General features: G+C 46.4%; 2 protein-coding genes across 4 annotated transcripts in view; one reads left to right on the plus strand and one right to left on the minus strand.

Moving 5' to 3' along the window:
* The window catches only part of LOC144060052 (dual specificity calcium/calmodulin-dependent 3',5'-cyclic nucleotide phosphodiesterase 1A-like), a 30732-nt gene that overhangs the window by 1053 nt on the left and 11003 nt on the right, over positions 1-18676 (plus strand). Inside the window, exons 1-5 of one of the 3 annotated variants that reach the window (XM_077579187.1) lie at positions 11506-12069; positions 12886-13121; positions 14325-14371; positions 14463-14615; positions 15778-16860. In XM_077579187.1, the coding sequence (XP_077435313.1) occupies positions 12899-13121; positions 14325-14371; positions 14463-14615; positions 15778-16056 (702 nt within the window). In that variant the 5' untranslated portion in view covers positions 11506-12069; positions 12886-12898 and the 3' untranslated portion in view covers positions 16057-16860. Of the gene's footprint in view, positions 1-11505; positions 12070-12885; positions 13122-14324; positions 14372-14462; positions 14616-15777; positions 16861-18194; positions 18299-18676 lie in introns of those variants that run through there. The other 2 variants (XM_077579184.1, XM_077579185.1) reach the window with 2 other exon arrangements.
* On the minus strand, positions 20-7777 carry frzb (frizzled related protein). Its single transcript, XM_077579188.1, has 8 exons — positions 7449-7777; positions 3374-3622; positions 2601-2636; positions 2462-2518; positions 2294-2359; positions 1082-1286; positions 934-997; positions 20-491 (listed from the first exon to the last, which is right to left on the minus strand). Exons 1-8 carry the CDS (start codon positions 7663-7665, stop codon positions 432-434), a joined length of 954 nt encoding a protein of 317 aa, XP_077435314.1. The 5' UTR covers positions 7666-7777; the 3' UTR covers positions 20-431.

The raw sequence follows: 18676 nt of genomic DNA on the forward strand, positions 1-18676 counted from the left end.
GAAGAAACAGACAAATGAATTACTGTTAAAAAAACAAACGTTTTTATTTTTCGGTCTTTCGTGGTCACTTTCATTCGTTTTTTCAAAGTAACCACGTCGTCATCGCATGCGAAACGGAATCCATTCAAGAGCGGCGTCACTTTTTCCTTTTCAAGAGCAAACCATCTTGTTGATCTATTGTTTATGTTGCTATGGTTACAAAAGAAGCGTTCAACAAATTGAATGAATTTTGTTTTTAGTTGCTGACTTGATGTGAAACGTAGAAATTCCCTTTATGATGACGAGATCCTGGTGAGAAGCCTCGCACGCACGCACGCACGCACGCACGCACGCACTAAATGTGCAAAGATAAATGAACTACATTCAGCTACTTGTGATAGTGCAATAAACACACACATTCTTGCGCGCACCAACACACGTTTGGTTCCATCTTAGTGGCGACTCCGGCGATGAGCTGCTCGGGCTTTTCCCTGCAGGATCTGATCCCACCGCTACACACACACACACACACACACACACACACACACAAAGCGTGTTAAACATTATCGTTAAAGAAGGCCAACAATCAATTGATCTGTTATATATCAAATTAGAAGGCAGAAAATAAAATCTCTATTATCTCAACCACTTATCCTTGCATATAAAATACACAATTTCACCATAGGATAAAATACTACCAATGTTTTATTTATTTGATTATCTTTAGACTAACTTTATTTAAAAAGAAAAGAAATACACACATATATTTGTAAACAATTTTTTTTTTAGCTATGACAGCGCTTTTGTTCTGCCAGTATTCAATTTCAATATTTCTAATAATAGTATACGAGTTGTTTTGTGACTCATTTCCAATCTAGAGCAAACTTCGGTTTACCAACGGACTCGATTGTTCGACAGGCACTTGGGTTCCATTTTGTCAAAAGTGTGTCCTACCTTGACTTTGCGTCCCATCTTGTCTTTCCACTTCTGCGCGATGGAGCCGTCAATCAGCAGCAGCCTGCAACGGAGGCCCCGCCCCCGCCCCGCCCACACCGTCAGCCTCTTCCCACAGCCGCGCTAAATGCTAACGTAGCGGACCTACCTGGACGTCTCCTCGTTCTCGTATCCCATAATGAGGTACTCGTCTCCGGCGGCGACGGGCGGGCATTGGCACGAGGACGAGTAGTGAAGGGTGAGCGTCTCTCGGGGGATGTGCACCAGCGAAGACTTGAGGACCTCGCGAACCTCCACCACCGCTGTGGGCTCCATGCCGCGCGTGCGCACCTCGCGCACACGGGCGCGAATCACTGCACGCATCACACATGAACACGCACAAAGACGCTTTCACAGCAGGAATCTTCACTCACAGAATCATGTGGACACGGAAGGACGCGCACACCTTTGGTGACGCCCGACGTCAGTGACCCTAAGACTGTCTGTGGCGCCTGCTACCAAGTATGGACTAAACCAGACAAAGGCATTCCATAAGTGTGTGTCGGCACATTGACACTGCGGTGGCCGTAAGCTACTGAAGTAGCCACAGCTGCCCTGGGGCGGGCAGGCTGACGGCTGCCAGTGTGCGCCTACGGCCCCTCCCACCACCACCGAGCGGGCATAGAACACAAGCGACCTTGCGGGCACTGGACGAGCGAGCGTCTCTACCTCCTGAGCCCCGTACGGCCGCCACGAGCCCGAGCAACAATAAAGCTCCCGGCCCTGACGGGTGACATTTCTGGGAAAGAGACAAACTGTCCTCAAGTTCCTCAAGCAGTGACGCGATGGCAAAGTCCTTGCTTGTGTCCTCACCAAGTGCCTCGTACCTCTATCCCAAGAAGTGTCGTCCCTGAATGTGACCATGCAGAGGAACGACTAACATGAGCTTGTGACTCCAGGAAAAAGGTCCGAAACATCTGCTTGTCTTCACAGACCTGAAAAGGATCGTGTAGATTGGTCGCTACTGTGGACAGTGTGACTAAGGTACGACTGTCGTGCTGCGCAGTGCTAATAACGGTGGTTCTGAATGGGAGACCTTCACGGACAAAACCGGCTCAGACACGGAAATCCACGCATTTTTGCTGTTTTCACGTCAGCCATCTTATTGGCCAAGACCTGACACGGGGTATCCCAATCCTGCAGAAGTGATGGCAGGCTCTCGAACCTCATGTCAAAGTTGACATGCCAGCGTTATGGAGCGCAATACGCTGACCATAAAGGCCTTGCCGCACAACCCGCAAGACCTCCAGAAAATCCAAAATGCCTGCGTTGACAGCGTTGTCCACTTCTCATAGTCGGTGTCAGCCAAAAAAGAACTCACCGTAGTTGTAGTTGTTCTTCAGGTAGCTTTTCAGACCCATCTTGACTGTCTTACATTTGCAGCGATCTACACGAGCGTACACACGGAGAAGGTCACGTTAGCGTCTGGCGGCGGCGGCGGCGGCGGCGGCGGCGGCTCGGCCTCCCCGAAGCCAAAGCGCGACTTTACCGACGTCTCCTCTGCAGTGAAGGTTGTTGGCATCCAAGGGGAAGTCCGGACTGGACTCTGTCAATCAAATGAAAAATCCATTTTGTGGAGTCCAATGGTGGAAAATGAGAGATTTGGATTTTGTGGCTTTTTCAGTGACCTGGGTTGCACCGGGCCGGGTCTTGGTAGTACGGATCTGCAAACACACAAACAACACGGGGTCGACACCAATCAACTCTTTTTAATTCACGCATTTGGAAACTGTTGGTATTTTATTTCTTTTTTTGGTTTGTTAATTTTTTTCAATTTGCATGACTTTTTATAGCTTTTAGGACACATTTTGTTTGAAGACTTTACAAGATTTTATTTGAAAAAATTGTTCACAGTTGTGAAAAATATATTTCATTTCATTTAATACTTTAAATACTACTTGTGTTAATTCTTGACTTTTTTCTTTAATTTTTTGTTGACAGTTTTTAGTTTCCCATGTGTTGTTTAATTGAGGAAATATAAATCGCTGTTAAATTAACATTCTTTTATTTATTTATTTGGGGGGTGTTGAAAATCAAGAAATTTTATTTTACAACCATTTTTAATTTGACTTTTTTTTTTTTTTACAAAATTTTGCTTTTTTTTAGGCATGTGTGAAAATCATATTTTGTTTGTATTTCTTTACAATTAATTCTAATGATTCATTCTTTTGACAAAACTTGTAATCTTTGATGCATTTTATTTAGATTTAAGAATTTTTTCAATCATTTGCCATTTTTTTTAATGGTGAATTTTTCCCTGATGAGGCTAAAAATCTTCAATGTCTTTTTTAAATGTTGCTACTTTTCCACTTAAATGTGTCCAATTTTAGACTTTTTGGTTTTGATGTTTGCCGATGTTTGCCGATGTTTGTTTTGCGGCGCGCAGGCGAGCGAGCGTTACCGGCGGCGTCGGCCCTGACGATGGCCTCCGGCGAGATGCAGACGCCGCGGTCGTAGAGGGGCAGCTCGCCGCAGTGGAGGCTGTCGGGCCAGCTGTGGTTGTAGCGCCTCATGACGGGCTCGCAGCCGCGCCGGGCGCGCTCGCACACCGCCTTGCACGGCTTGATGGGCTCGTGCTGGAAGTCGATGGTGCAGATGGGCGCGTACATGGCGCACAGGAAGAACAGCAGGTCGGCGCTGCAGCCCGTCCCTGCCGGAGGTAAACACACGCTCACAAAGTCGTCGGCACGTCGGGAAGCCTCGTCACAAGTCGACGTGCTCGGAGAAACCTTTGGTTTGGAAAGGAATGGCCACGGAGACGCTCAAAGACGATTGGCACAATCCTGAAAGCCGGCACGGAGGGAAAAGTGACGCGCCTTTTCCTGTCATCGGTCAGAAACGTCACCGACAAGTTCCGTTGGTGACGGACGGGACCGCGCGCTCAATAATCGCAATATGCAATCACGCAATGACATCGAATGTCAAGAATTCAATCTGCCATGTGTACATTTATAAGAAATGTAAAACATGAAGCTAACTACGTGGCAGATTTCGTTTCTTGCGGCTATTTTTTGGAACCGAACCCCAGGGGACGCTGAAACCCAGCCCGAGTATGCATAAGTTACCTGAGGATAGAAAAAGAGATTCTTGGGATTTTTTGTTTTACTCGCCCTCAAAATCTTCCATCAGTTGACATTATTTTAAAAGTGTATTTGTGGACCTTAAAGGAAGTTATAAAGTTAGTTTTCAAAAACGGTGGATTTCTTCTTCCTGGTAACGTCTGGAACGGAACTCGCGCCCGCCATTTTTAGATGACATCTTTTGTGTTTTGTATCCTAATGTGGTCCGACTTCCTTTTTCCACACTGCAGCTTTAGATGGTGTTGAATTTGTGTTTGCGGGCGCGTAGCGAGCCGTCAGGGTCAGGCAGCTTCAGCGTCTGTCTGAGGTTTTTGGCCCCGCCCTCATTCCTTCCTTGCGCGTCCTTCGCTCTATCATTATCATTCTTGCGCCTTCCCGACCGCTTCCGTCTGAGAAGCTGACCGACGAGCTCCCGGCGCCGCCTGCGGGTTTCCGCCATGTTTTTCTACATCGCGGACAAAAACGGGCGACCGCTCGTCCGAGTGAAGACAAACGCGCTGGAAGATTTGCGACGGAATCCTGACGAGTGTGTAAGAAATGCGTCCGAGTCACTGTTCTGTTTTTGGTCACAACAAGCACGCCATGTTTTTGCTGATATTCCACCACTTTACTGAAGAATGTACAAACTTTTTGGGGCGGGCGAAAGAAGAGTCTAGGCTTTGTTTTTGTAGACGCTGCCTATCGCTCACGTCAGGCGCAAAACTCACATCTGCAAAACGATGGCTTTTCAGGAAACAAAACTGATGTTTCTTGAGTCATATTTGCAAAAGTCAAACACCCACATCGGGGGGGCCGACCAACAGTATTGACAAAAATGGACCATATTTGGACATCGGCACTTTCTGTTTGACACCAACAAAATATTTGGAGGCTATTCAAGTGGGTCAAAGTGCTCCCGAATGGCTGCAGGTAAGACGGGGACCCGCAAAAGAGTTGAGAAAGCTGTGGGGCGTCCGCATGTTGACCTCGCTAGCTAGCCACGACCTTCAAAATGCTTCCCAAGCCGCTGAAAAGAGTCGCGTGCAATGTTTGCGTAACAAAAGGAATGTGGCCAACGTGCCGGCTTGTCGCTAAGCTAATCGCTCACACAAAAGCAGGTTAGCATATGATAGCGAATGACACAACGTGCTATCGGTTGCTAGCGCGCCCGCGTAAGCAATACGATAACACGCGACTCGGCCGAGACGTGTTTGGAGGACAAAAAAGAGAAGTCCGAGCTTGCTGCGGTACTTCAACTTGAAACGGTGTGGGCGTGTCATAGAATATGCTGAAGCCACGCCCCCCAACTGTCAATCAAATACAGGTCATCTGTCTTAACATGTTTGACCTGTGAAAAAAGATCCACTTGAAGCCTCTGCCGACGGGAATGTAAGCCACCGGGTCGTCACGGGGCTTTTCGTGCCACAATGAGGCGCTCTAAACCGGCCCAAAACCCTGGCCCAAAACCCTGGCCCATGTGCCGCTCAGTGGTGTGCCAAGCAACCGGACTGACTTCTTGCTCAATACCCGTCTGAGATGATCATCAACAGGCTGAGGGGTGAATGGGAGACAAGGAGGCGGCTTTGGCGGCTTTTGGGGTCCGCCGGAAAGCAAGCGTCAGCTGTTGATGCTTAATGTCAGTCCGAAACCTGTTGGAAGGGAATCGCGCACAAACTTGGGCTTCAATTGCCACCCTCGCTTGTTTGCATGAACCTCGGAGGTCCTCAGCAAGTCCTTTGCGTGCCGCTGCAACTGCTGGACTGAAGGACGGCAAGCCTACGACGAGAGATTTGACATTCAAGCAGAAGACAGCAAAGACCACAAACAAGAAGACAAAAGTCGACTGACCCGGAAGACGGACTCAAATGAATTCCAGAGACTGAAAGGAATACCAATGGAGCAAAATACAAACTAGGGAGGAAGACAAGGAAGACAATGAGACGACAAGAAGACACTTGAAAGATGAGGACAATCAAAATAAGACCAAAACAAAGATGACGAAGAAGACGAGACTAAAGCAAGATGGTAGAGAAACAATTCAGATGTTGAAGAAAAGACGACAAGGAAGACGTGACTAAAACAAACGTAGTGAAGACGGCACGACGAAGATGAGGACGCCGAGGAAAACAAGACTAAAAAAGTCCAGGCTCATTTGAAAATGACAAAAAACAACAGGAGACTAAAACCAATGAGACAAACAGGATGACAAGGACAAGTTGACTGAAGCGAGGAAGAGCAAAACAATTAGGGAAGGAAGACAAAGAAACAAAAGAGAGGACGAGGAGGAAGACTTCCTGATAATGAATTTGATGAGAAGCACTGGTCAAAAAACCAAATCAGCAAGAAGACCAATAAGCAAGATTCAACTGCAAAGAAGACGAGTGAGATGCCAGGACCAAGAAAAACCAGGAACAAGTCTGGACTTTTCTTGACGCCGCCAAAACAGGAAGGACTAAAGAACGCTTGCAATATGTTTGACTGCTGCAGGTCCAACCCGATCAGGTTTTGCCATCCGTCTGCATGCGCTGAACCCTCGCCTCTTTTCTCGCGCCCGCCAGCTCCTCATCTGCCGGACGGACGCTTCCTTCTCAACTTTCTGCGTTCCGGTCCGTCTTCGGCCATGAACAGGAACGGCTCGTGCGGCTTTTCGGGCTCGACCATCCGACGGAGATTGCGGGCGAGAGCTTTGGACTCGGTCCGGCTGCGGACGCTCAGGCTCCTGCCGGGGACGGTTTACTTGTGGCGTCCCGTCCCGTCCGTGTGGTTGTCCGCAGCGTGGGCAGCAGCTCCGTTTTGTTTGTTTTTTGTCAAGCGTCTTTGCAGAGCCCGAAAAGGCTTTTTCTTGCATTCTTACGAGACTTGAATCGACTCTGATGAGCGAAGATGCATTTGAAAACGAGCAAGAAGATGAGACGACAACCAAGAAGACAAACAAGTACGCAAAGACAAAAAGAAACAAAAAGCATGAAGATGCCAAGGAAGACTTGAGTCAATCCAAGTTGACAACGAAGACGATCTGCAAAACTGCAACAACGAAGACTCGAATCCAAACGACGATCCGGAAACCGTCACGATGACGAGACCGAAGCAGAAAAGGTGACGAAGGACGACAAAGAAAATCGGTCGAAAGGTGACTCTGGCAACTGGCGACTGGACGGGTTCACAGCTTTCGTTTCCCTTATCTGCTGTCTGACCTTTGACCTCTGGGGGTCACCGTTACCTCATCACAGCAGACCTTTAAATGCGCCCCACCAAATGAAACGCAATCTTTTCAATTCCAGACGTCATGAAAAAGCCACGCAACGAGTGAGCGAGCGGCTCACCGTCACCTCGGTGGCGATGGCGACGCGTCAGCAGCCGTTTGAAAGCGACAGGCCCGGGTGCGAGTGCGAGTGCGGCGCGGCGCAGCTTACTGACCGAGCAGCCCCTCGAACTGTTCGATGGCGAGCACGGCGTTGTCCTGCGTGCTGTGGTGCAGATGGTTGGGCATCTTGGTCATGTTCCAGGGCATGGAGCGGCACAACGGGATCCGCACCGGTTCGCACGCCGCCGCCCCCGCCGGCGCCGGACACAGCGCCGCCACCACGGCCGCCGCCGCCACGGCCGCCGCCACCGCGGCTCCCCACTGCCTCATGGCCGCACGGATAGCAGCTGCTGGCGACTCGGGTCTGGCGGTGCTGCTCGGAGAGTTTGGCAGGCGCCGCTGGTGTGTTGGCCGAGCCGCTGCCTGTCCTTATGACTGCGAGTCCACTCGCACCCTGGAGACCAGCGAGGGGAGGGGCGGGGAGGGAGGGAGGGGCACACTCCTCCTCCTCCTCCTCTTCTTGCAGACTTTTTCTTCCGTCCAACTCTCCTCTTCTTCTTCTTCTTCTTCTTCTTCTCTGCTTTCCTTTTCAACTGACTTCTCCTCACCCCTTCCTCCTTCCTCCTTCCTCCTTCCTCCTCCCTCCTTCCTCCTTCCTCCTTCCAGTTCCCTTCTTTCGTCCAACTCTTCTGTCCTTCCTCTTCCTCAGCTCTGACCTGTGTCTACTTTTCTCCCTCACTGCGTCCCGTCTCGCCCACTGCTCTTTTCTTTTCTTTCTCCAGCTCCGTCGACCCCAATCTTAGATTTGGCATCTTTTGTTGAATTCCACTTCTAATGCTTACGTTTCCTCCTGCAAACATCATTAAGCTTATCGTTTATACACGTATTTAAGGCAAGTTGTAAAATGTGTGACGTCGTCTTGTTTATGTTGAACAAATTGAAATCATGCTTTTTCTACAAAGTGCGTTCTCAAATGTTCTCCAATTTCAAGACTGTCAATGAATGCTGAAAAACGTTTCTTGTGAGGAGCAAGATGGCCGCCTCGCCGCTTCAAAAGTCTTGAGCGATCGGCGATCCAGAATCGGACGTAATTGGATGCAAACCTGACTATTGCCATCTTGCAAACTTTTGTCCCTTTGGTCCCTTTCTCCCCCCCCCCCCCCCCCATCCATCGCTCCATCTCCTTCCTTCTCCCCCTCCCTCCCTCGCTCCCGCCCTCCTTCTTCACCTTTACCCTTTTCTACCCCCTCTTCTTCCTTCTCAGCCCTCATTCCACTAGCATCTTGTCCTCCTTTCTCCCCCTCTCCTTCCTTCTTTCACATCCTCCTTTTTTCCCTCCCATCTTTCGTTGACGTTTGGTCCGATACTGTCAGCGATGCGTGCCAAATTCGGTCCGTGCGTGACGCAGATGTTCGGACAGCACGCGCGCGCGTCTTATTGATCAGCGTATCGAATGATGGCTTCCCGTCCTGGGAAAACTGCGAAGACTTTTGTCCAAGCTCGTTAACTCTTCACACGCCAGCCGTGCAACAGCAGACGAGCGTAAGACGCGCTCGGCTGCTGTTCATCAGCTGCAGGGGTGGGCGAGCGGTGCCCCCCGACCACATTTTCATCTTCATTCCTTTTAATGCCACTATTTAATATGCACACCAAAAAAGTTAGCAAACGTATGATCAACAAGTTTTCCTTGTTTCATTTCTTTTACTTTACTTTCAATTTGAATATTGCTTTATATTGTCTTTTTTCTTTTACAAATGAAACAATAAAACTAAAAATTCAGGGACATTTTTTTGTGGGGGCAAATAAAAAAAAAATCTTCAGAAATTACTGCTAAACATTCAATCGACATTTCTTGCGAAAAACGGGTGCACAAAAAACAATCCTTATCCAACTATGCAAAACTGCAAATATGCACCAACTGTAGCTTGAAGTTGCAAATTCACCAGTCACCACTAGATGGCAGACCCGTCTTAGTTATGCTTCAACTGTTCTGTACTAAACGTGAGTCGAGCTCATTTTTTTTTTTTTACAAATCTCTTGTTCATATTAAGCGAATGGCAAACAGAAGCAATGCGACACCGTTGTGGATGGTGAAGTCCCCAGTGGCGGAAGACCGTCATGACACGGTGCGAGTCAATGACACAAATGCGAGTGCAACACAAAACAAGATTTTGTAGCTTCCCACATTGTTGCTTGATCGGCTTGCAGCTCATTGTCAACATGTCTGCCGTTCCACGGAAAGTCCACCGAGCGTGACGGCCCCAAGCGGACCTGGACCTGGACCTGGTCCTGGACCTGGACCTGGTCCTGGACCTGGTCCTGGACCTGGACCTGGACCTGGACCTGGTCCTGGTCCTGGTCCTCAAGTACGTGACTTGGCCTCATGCTGCATTCAAATGTCTTGAGAAGGTTTGCTAGCCGCATTGGAAAGAACTCCACTTCCCAGCATGCATTGCGGCCCACATCCATACACACTGCAGCGCCTCCTCTGCTGCCTGACTGAGTCCACTTTGAACCCGGTGCTTAAACTCCTCCGCTCTGTTTGCCTTCCGACCAAGTGGGATGACGCTGCAAACTGCGTGCGTGTGCGTGTGCGCGTGTGCGTGCGTGTGTGTGTGTGTGTGTGTGTGTGTGAAAGCAGTAATGGTTGTCAGATGTTGCAGCAGGAGCTTCTCATGTTTGAGTTGACTTACTGCCAACACACACACACACACACACACACAGTGGGTTTTGTGACTCATGTGTCAACACGCAGAAGGGAGCCCGTCAGCACTTTTTCCTCCCTCCCTCCCTCCCTCCCTCCAGCCTTCCTTCCCTCATCCCTTCTTTTTGCCTCCTCTTATGTGTGTGTTTGTCTCACGAGGATCTTATCAACATTCATGTCCTCCTCCACTGTCAAACCATCACGCCGAAGAAATGCATTTAGTAAGACAACACAACTAGCATGGCTGCGATGACAATATCTGCGTGCGTGCGTGCGTGCGTGCGTGCGTGCGTCAGAGACATGGGAAGGGCCAATTAAAGGCAAAAAAAAGTGTTGTTTTCCTTCTTTTTTCCGCACTAAAATGTTCTTGGAAACTACCAGAATCTTTTCCAACATAAATATAAGCACAGCTGCATGCGTGCACACACGCACGCACGCACACGCACACGCGTGCGCACACACATGCAGGCTTGCTAGAGAGGCTTGGAAACGTGGAAAGCAACATTTGCAAGATGAAGCAACACAAATGTAACTCAAAAGCGAAATAATGTAGTTCAAATGTGTGTCAATAGCTCCAAAAAAAAAGTTATTTAAAGTCATGACATCGACAATTAACTGTTTGTTCCCTGAATTAAAGACATGCTACATTGAAGTAAACAACACACATTTTGACAAATGTTCTTTAAAGGGCTGGACGATAATGACCCCCCCCCCCCCCTCCCCCAAAAAAATCTAGATTTTTATTTTTTATTTTCAGTCATTCAAGAGGATTACGATTTGAATTGATTTTAATCTAATAAATCCAACAAACATTTATTGAAAGGTGACATTTATTCAAATATAATTTCCTGTGCAAAATGTTCAGAAAACAATCATGTATACTGATTCTAAATCAATTTTAACATAAACTTAATATTCATAGTTAGCCAAATTACAACTCACAATAACATCTGAATGTAACAACACAACATTTAATAATCCAGAGGACGTTTTCACGATTTAGCAAATTTTCAACAATTCGATTTAAAAAATGACGATTTATCGAATGAATTCGATTTATTGCCCAGCCCGAGTTCTTAGATGGTGATTGCGTGATCAAGGGTGAGGAGGAGGTGGAATTTGCACCAACAACCATTCCAGTTGTCCTTTTCAAAAGGTCCGCTTGAGTGTTTAAGTGACTATGTGGCGCCCTCTAGTGGACGCGCACCATCACTGCATGCCTTGATTAGATTCCTATTTATTTCAAAGCAAGAATCTACACTTTCACGTTTGTACACGTGAACACACTTCTTACATTTGGTCATCGGTCCAGTTGCAAATCAATAATAATAACAATATACACAAAGTCTTTAGCGAACCATTTCTAATGCGAACGTTGAACACAAATAGGAAAAAGAACACGCATTGTCACACGAAGAGAACACAACTAAACAACGCAGCCGAATGTGACACAAATGGAACATTGGGACTCAAACGCAACACAAGTGGAAGCGCTGCAACACACGCCAACTTAAACCCGCCGAACGCTAATGATGCTCAAGTGTTACAAATGTAACACAAGCGGCCACTTCATTAGGTACACCATGTCATATTTGATAGGACAACAAATAACAAATTTGTGGATGTTTATGAATGCCGGTCAAAATATTAGAGACGCTCGTCAGTATGATTAAGTAGTTTTCGTTCAATGAATACTTGAGCACGGTTCCTTTTCTCTTTTTTTTCTTCTTCTTTTTCTTCTTCTTTTTCTTTTGTGCCGCGTGCGAGTGCAGCGGCGGCGTCGGGTGTCATGTGACACACTTATGACGTCTGCAGGTTGAGGGTTGCTCCTGAACGAGGTCCAGTCACACAAACGCGACCGGCCACAACAAGCAAGCCGTCTTTTTTTTCTCTTTTTTTTTGGTGAAATTATTATTATTATTATTATTATTATTGTGTCGAGGGGAACTTTCAGCCGGACGCGACCACAGCTGCTCCACTTTGTGGAATTGAAAAATCCCCGTTTGCCAGGTGGTGAAAGATACCGTCAGGTAGGATACGTGACCCTTTTCCAACAAACAAATCTCCCCAAAATGTCAAGTCTGACTTGTGGCTGCTGCTGCTAATCCTGCCAAGTCAGCTTCAGGTCAAGTGAGCAAACATTGTGGCCCGAAAAAAGTCTCCTGGCTTCAGAACGGTGACGCACATCCGGCGATGCGGACGAGGCCGAAGCCAACAAAATGCCGCGTCGCACTTTTACGATGCTTGCTGTTCTTTCGCTTCATTCTTGTCTTCAAACTGTTACTTGCTTCACAAGTGATTAAAAAAAGAAGTGAAAAAGGGTACCCGGTACAGAACCTTGAGGTACACCTGCACCCATTTTGTGATGAAAGAGCAAGTTCTGAATTTCATTTCATTATTTATTTCAGGCAGTACAGAAGCGTTTTGCATTCACTTGAAAAATGACTCCAAAAAACAGCATCAGCATGTTTTTTTTCTTAATTGAATCTGTTTTTTAAAATAATTGTTCTCCTTGTTTTTCTGAATTATATTTGTTTCATTTTTCCTCCTGTTTTTCTTTTTTTCTCCAAAGTTTTTTTTGTCCTCAAATGAATGCAATACGCTTCCATAAAGCAGCAATCGACATCAACAATATATCCAGACGATACTCCACTAAACCTTGCCTGAGAAGGAGTGGGAGGAAGAAAAACCTATCAAGTCCCGCCCCCAAACTCATTGATATCAAGATTTGATCACAAATTTAGCGACTTTCCCGCAACAGCGTTTTTCATGAACACTGAAAATTCATTGACTTGAAGTGACAGAATGATGCCAAAGACCCGCCCACGTTGTTTTCCGTGTTCCAGAAGTTTTGCCTTCATGGAGTCCCTGGCGAAGGAGATCAGGCATTTCCCGCGCACGCGTCTGAAGCGTCAGTGCACTCGCGTGACGTCGCTGAGCGGTCGCCGCGTCATCGAGACCTGGAAGGGTTCCGTGGTGACGGCGGTGGAGGAGCCCGCCCCGCCGGAGACGGCGCCGGGGTACGTCCCCGACACCTCCTGGGACCTCCAGGTGGGCGCCATCGAACCCGACCTGCTGCTGGGTGAGTCGCACGCTTGCAAACGGAAGACGTCGTCACTTGGGACCCTTTCTCATTTCGTATGATTCCGAATCCATTTTATTGAAATTATTTCATGCTGTCTTTCCCTTGTTTGTGTGTGCCTTTACCGGGAGCGCTGTTCGTGTTGTACCCGCTTTGGCCACTTAGGGGCAGTGTGGTTCCGTGTGTTCAGTTGTAGCCACATTAGTGAGTAGAAGAAAAAAGTCACCATCAGGTTATTCCAATCAAAGTTGTTTTGTTTTCGTTCCAAGTGTAGGAAGCGCATTTTCCGGTGAGTAATGTTAAGCGATGCTTCGCTGGATACGTTCCTCAAGCGCTTTGTATGAATAGTCGTTCTTTTGAGTGCTAAAAGTGCCGCGATTAGCGCGCTAATTAGCGTTAGCAAGTCAATGGCACTTTCAATTGTGTGTTAGCCTTGAGCTAGCTACGTTTAGGAAACAAGCTAAACACGGTCATTTTCTTCGTTTAGCGTGTTTAGATTTACAGTTGAACTCAACTGGAGTGCAATAAACGACTTGATAGTGTAACAATAGTGTTGTTAGTTTGACTTGATGTTGCTCGGGGGACTGATTGGACTGAGGGAACACACGACAGGAAGTGAGGCAGACCAGCACGAGCTACGAGCCGGGATCAACGGACCGTACGTCCGGTCTGTGTTGAGTTCTGCAAATAAATACAAGCAAGCGAGCAAGCGACTGCTTGAATCGTCCACTCTGTTTGGTCACAACGGAACGGGTCAAAGCCATCAAAGCCATCAAAGCCATCAAAGCCATCAAAGCCATGCCCGCATTGGACTCTTTTTGAGGCCCGCCTGCTAAACTGGAGTCGGTCTGCTCAAGGGAGGACACAAGATACGGTTTACAAAGAAGGACATACGTTTAAGCTACGTAGAGTAGCAGTTGTGGAAAAGGCACTTTGCTTCCAATTCAACATTGAATCCATGTAAATAAAATGTTAATCATGAAAAAAGGCATTTTCATGTCTCCGTTTGTGTATTGCAAACCAGACCAGTAGATCTTGACCATTATATAAATTGAAGCAGAAATGGTCAATCGCATCATTTTGGAGAACAAAATTCTGAATCTGGTGAGACAGTCAACGATTCCCAGCCAAAGTCGTCTCACACACTTTAAAAAGCAGCCTTGCACAAAATCAACACAAATGTCACACTTTGACATCTTCCAGGTTGCCAGGATGCGGCGCACGACTTCAGCACGCTGAGGAAGCACAAGGCGAGCGGCCGTCCGGCGCTCTTTGCCACGCGGCGCCAAGCCACGCTGAGACCTGTGTGTGTGTGTGTGTGCGCGCGTGTGTGTGTCTCAGGTGTCGCACATCCTGAACGTGGCCTTCGGGGTGGACAACGCCTTTCCCGACCTCTTCATCTACAAGACGCTGAGCATCCTGGACCGACCCGACGCGCTCCTCCCGCCGCTCCTGGACGAGTGTTGTCGCTTCATCCAGCAGGCGCGACGCGAGGTAACGCTTGCGCTTCAAATGCCGCACCCGAGCCAACACCGGGAACACCGGGCCGTATGCAAATGAGGCCGACGGACGCCTTTCGTTTCAAACACGAGACGTAGAAACTTGCTCAAGACGCATGTTGTCGTCAAGACTCAAAAGGAGGCGGACGTTAGCGCAATCTTGTTTTATTTTGAAATGCTTCATCTTACTTGCTTTTGCTGACAAGTCTGAATTCACTCGTTCAAATGTTTGAAAAATAATTTGCCCTTTTTTAAGAAAAATCGGGATTCTTTTTTTTAACAGAATTTTTTTTTTAAAGAAAATTTCCGTCAAATGCAGATTTTGTTTTCCTTACAAATAGTGACTTTTTTTTTACTCAAAACAAAATAGCGCAATGTTGAGTGTTTGAGATTTTTTTTTTTCCTGCGTTCAAATCAATCTTTTTTCATTGAAGTCTATTAATGGTCCTTCTGTGTTCTCTCTAGCTTGTTAGTGCACTTTGATATCTGTTTGTTATAATTGCAAGTCTAAAAAAAGAAGAAGATATTTTAAATGAAAAAATATGATAAATCTTACTTTAAAAATTATTAGTTAAAAAGACTCTTTTCCCCCAGGAAAATTTTTTTTGGTTGACATTTTAGTATCGTTCTTTTTCTTTGTATCCCTTTAGGGGGAAAAAAATCTTTAGTAGAAATGAACTCCAATTCCACTTTTTGAACCGTGTCACACAAATGTGTCAAAATGTTACAAAAATGTGACAGGAATGTGCAATATTACACAAATATAGCATGTGTGCGTGTGTTGTGGAGTTGTTTGTTGGAGTGCGCACTCGACAGTCCACTTGCAGCATCTTACGTGCGACGTGACCCGTGTCAATAATGCAGCAACGTTCGCTTCCTGTTTTATTAATGAGCATGCAGATCGCATGACATCTGAACACGACACCACACACACACACACACACACACACACACACACACACACACACTGGCGGGTCTTGCTTCCAGGAAGTATGCGTTCATTCACTTTGCGCAAACTTCGGCCATGGTCCAAGCGATGCTCTTATTTTGAAAGGCGTCTCAGGATTCGAAAGTACGATTGTTAATCAAACAGGTGCTCGCTGGCGCCCCACAGTGGACGTTCGGCTCGTAACGCCCGCTTGCGCTTTGTGTGTCAGAAGGGCGTGGTGCTGGTCCACAGCAACGCCGGCGTGTCCCGAGCGCCGGCGGTGGCCGTCGGCTACCTGATGACGCGCCAACGTCGCTCCTTCCAGTCGGCCCTGGCGTGCGTTCTGGCCGCCCGGCCCGCCGCGCGCCCCAACCCGGGTTTCCTGCGCCAGCTCAGAAGCTTGGAGGCCCTCGCAGACCAAACGCAAGCGGACGAGCGCGCCGGCCACGCCGGCCACGCCGGCCACGCCCACGCCGGCCACGCCCACGCCGGCCACGCCCACCTCTGAAGACCAACAAACACTCAGGGAAGACCAGCACTTTTTCTTTCTACTTTCTTCCAAGTCCCTTCTTAGTAACATCAAATATTTGTCAAAGACTTTTTTAAATTAAAAATTGGATTATTTGTTAGATTATTTTGTGCAAATAATGCAGTCAAATAAATTTGTATTATGATCTATTTTTAACTTATTCATAAGTAATAGACAAACAAAATGCATGGACAAAAAGCTCAATTGGCTGCTTCATTTTTGGTTCCTAAGAATTTTACATATGTTATTATTTATCAACTAATAAAATAAAATATTTGTCATACTTTTTTAATGAATAAAACACATTTATTGGATTATTAGTTACATTATTTTGTGCAAATAATGTAATAAAATAAATGAGTAATTTGACATATTTTTGGAAATATTTAACTTATTATAAATAATAGAAAAATTAAATATATATATATATATAGATATACATGGAAAAAATGGCTGCTTTATTTATGGTTAATAAGATGGTAAATATATATATTGGTAAAATAATTACATTTTACATATACCGTAGTTATTATTTATCAACTAATAAAATATTACAACAACAAAAAAGCATGAACAACCTTTTAAAACTTTGTTCATTTAGTTGTCGTAAATAATAAGCAATATTTTCTTTTTGGAGTGTTTTTGTTGGCGTGTATTTTTTGACGATGGATTTTGGATCATTTTTGTGCGTCTTAACTTTTATTGGTGTGTTTTTTTCATCAATGGCAGATCAAATAAATGCAAAATCTTTGCTTGTGTCCCAACAAGTCGACTTCAAAGCCATTTATTGACATTTTCTTGCACCTGCTGTTGAATCCTAACAACAAGAAAATATATTTCACAGACATTTGCACAATGAATACGTATTTGGCACGAAATGATAATTTTCCACAAAATGTTGTTGTCTTCAAATTGAATGAAATGAATTTCAACCCACTTGATGCAAATCACCGATCAGCCGATTTCAGCGAGTCGGCAAGTTGAAATGACGGCCCTCATTTGCATATGGAATGAGCTCATTTGCATCGTTTCCTGCCACGTGTTGTTGTTCCAAATTGTGGACCTGTGCGGCAACACATCCCATAATATAACCTTGAGCCAAGCCCACCCACCCCTACCCCCGCCCCTCTTCCTCCTCCTCCTCTTCATCATCGACTGGAGGCCGACGACATCGCCGACGCTCGGACCGTCGACGTGTGGCGGCGGCGTCCGTGGCCAACCCGACCTCCGCACAACCATGGGATCCTTCCGCTCTGGCCTGGACCCCGAGACGCCTGTCGTCATCGGCGCCGCCGGCGTGCCCAACACAGGTCAGATGTCACAATAGCGCCTCCTGTGGGGCTTCGCCAGTCAACGTCACGTCGCCGACTTTTGCTCAACTTTGTTTTTGCATCTTTTCAATTCGAACAAACGTGTTGTTGTCTTTTGTGAACACGCACACACACGTGTCGTTATGCTGATTGGAGAGCAGCAATTAACCACGGCACGACTGACCAATCATGATTTTTTTTTTTTTATTGTACTTTTTTTGTTATTTTTATTCATGAATTCATACTCATTCAATAAATATTTGATTCATTTTAAATTGGGATGTTTGATACCACTTTTTTAAACCAATGCAAGTATTCAAATACTGATGCCACTAGTACTGTTGATACATCCCCCCCCCCCTCCCACACACACACACACACAAACAAACACACACAAAAAAAAAACGACAGCTAATTTTCAAGAAAGCTCTGTAAATCCCAATAAAGCATTTTTCTTTCAAATTGCATGAATGGCAATTTTCTATCCTTCACTTTCAGTTCCTGATCATAAAACGGCCACAAGAGGGCAGCCTACTGTCATGAATAGTCAATAACTTGAAATGAGGCCGAGTATTGGCCCCAATGCCCCTTGGTATCGGTACTCGCCCATCCCTCATTTTTAATTATTGATGAACAATGACATGTATACGTGGAACTATTTTATTCAATAATTGCTTGGTTAATCACTCATTAATGAAAACATCTCATCACATAAACTTCTCATTTGAAAGGAAGTTTGCTGCCATTTTCTTTGTTTGTTTTTTTTTTTTTCCTAAAAAATATTTTCTTGTGTGTCGTCTGCGGCAGGTGACCTTCTCACACAGCCGCCCACGGAAGAGCGGGCGGGACATCAGGAGGCGGGGCCGCCCGCCGGCAGCCAATCGCAGCGCAGAGAAAAAGTTGCAGACAAGGTGCCTGCGCCGCCGCCGCCGCCGCCGCCGCCGCCTGCGCGTTGTCGTCTCAAAGCACAAAAACAACATTGAAAGGATGGAGGGAAGGAGACGGAAAGCAAAGGAAACAAAAGAGCAGGAGTGAAAGGGGACAAATGAGGAGAAAAGTGAAAGAATGGAGGAAAGGTGGAGGATTCATTAAGGTAGAGGGGATGGGGGGGAAAAAGAGGAGGACTAAATAAGGAAGAAGGATTGTGAGCAGGAGAGGACAGAAAAACAAAAGATGGAAGGGGAAGGAGCAGATGAGGAGACGAGCAAGAAGAGCAGGTTAGGAGGAAGTTTGAAGAGGAGGAAAAGACGAGAAGGTGGGAGAGATGCAGGAAAGAAGAAATGACAAAA

Source organism: Vanacampus margaritifer, chromosome 11, assembly GCF_051991255.1.
Source record: "Vanacampus margaritifer isolate UIUO_Vmar chromosome 11, RoL_Vmar_1.0, whole genome shotgun sequence".
Lineage (NCBI taxonomy): Eukaryota > Metazoa > Chordata > Actinopteri > Syngnathiformes > Syngnathidae > Vanacampus > Vanacampus margaritifer.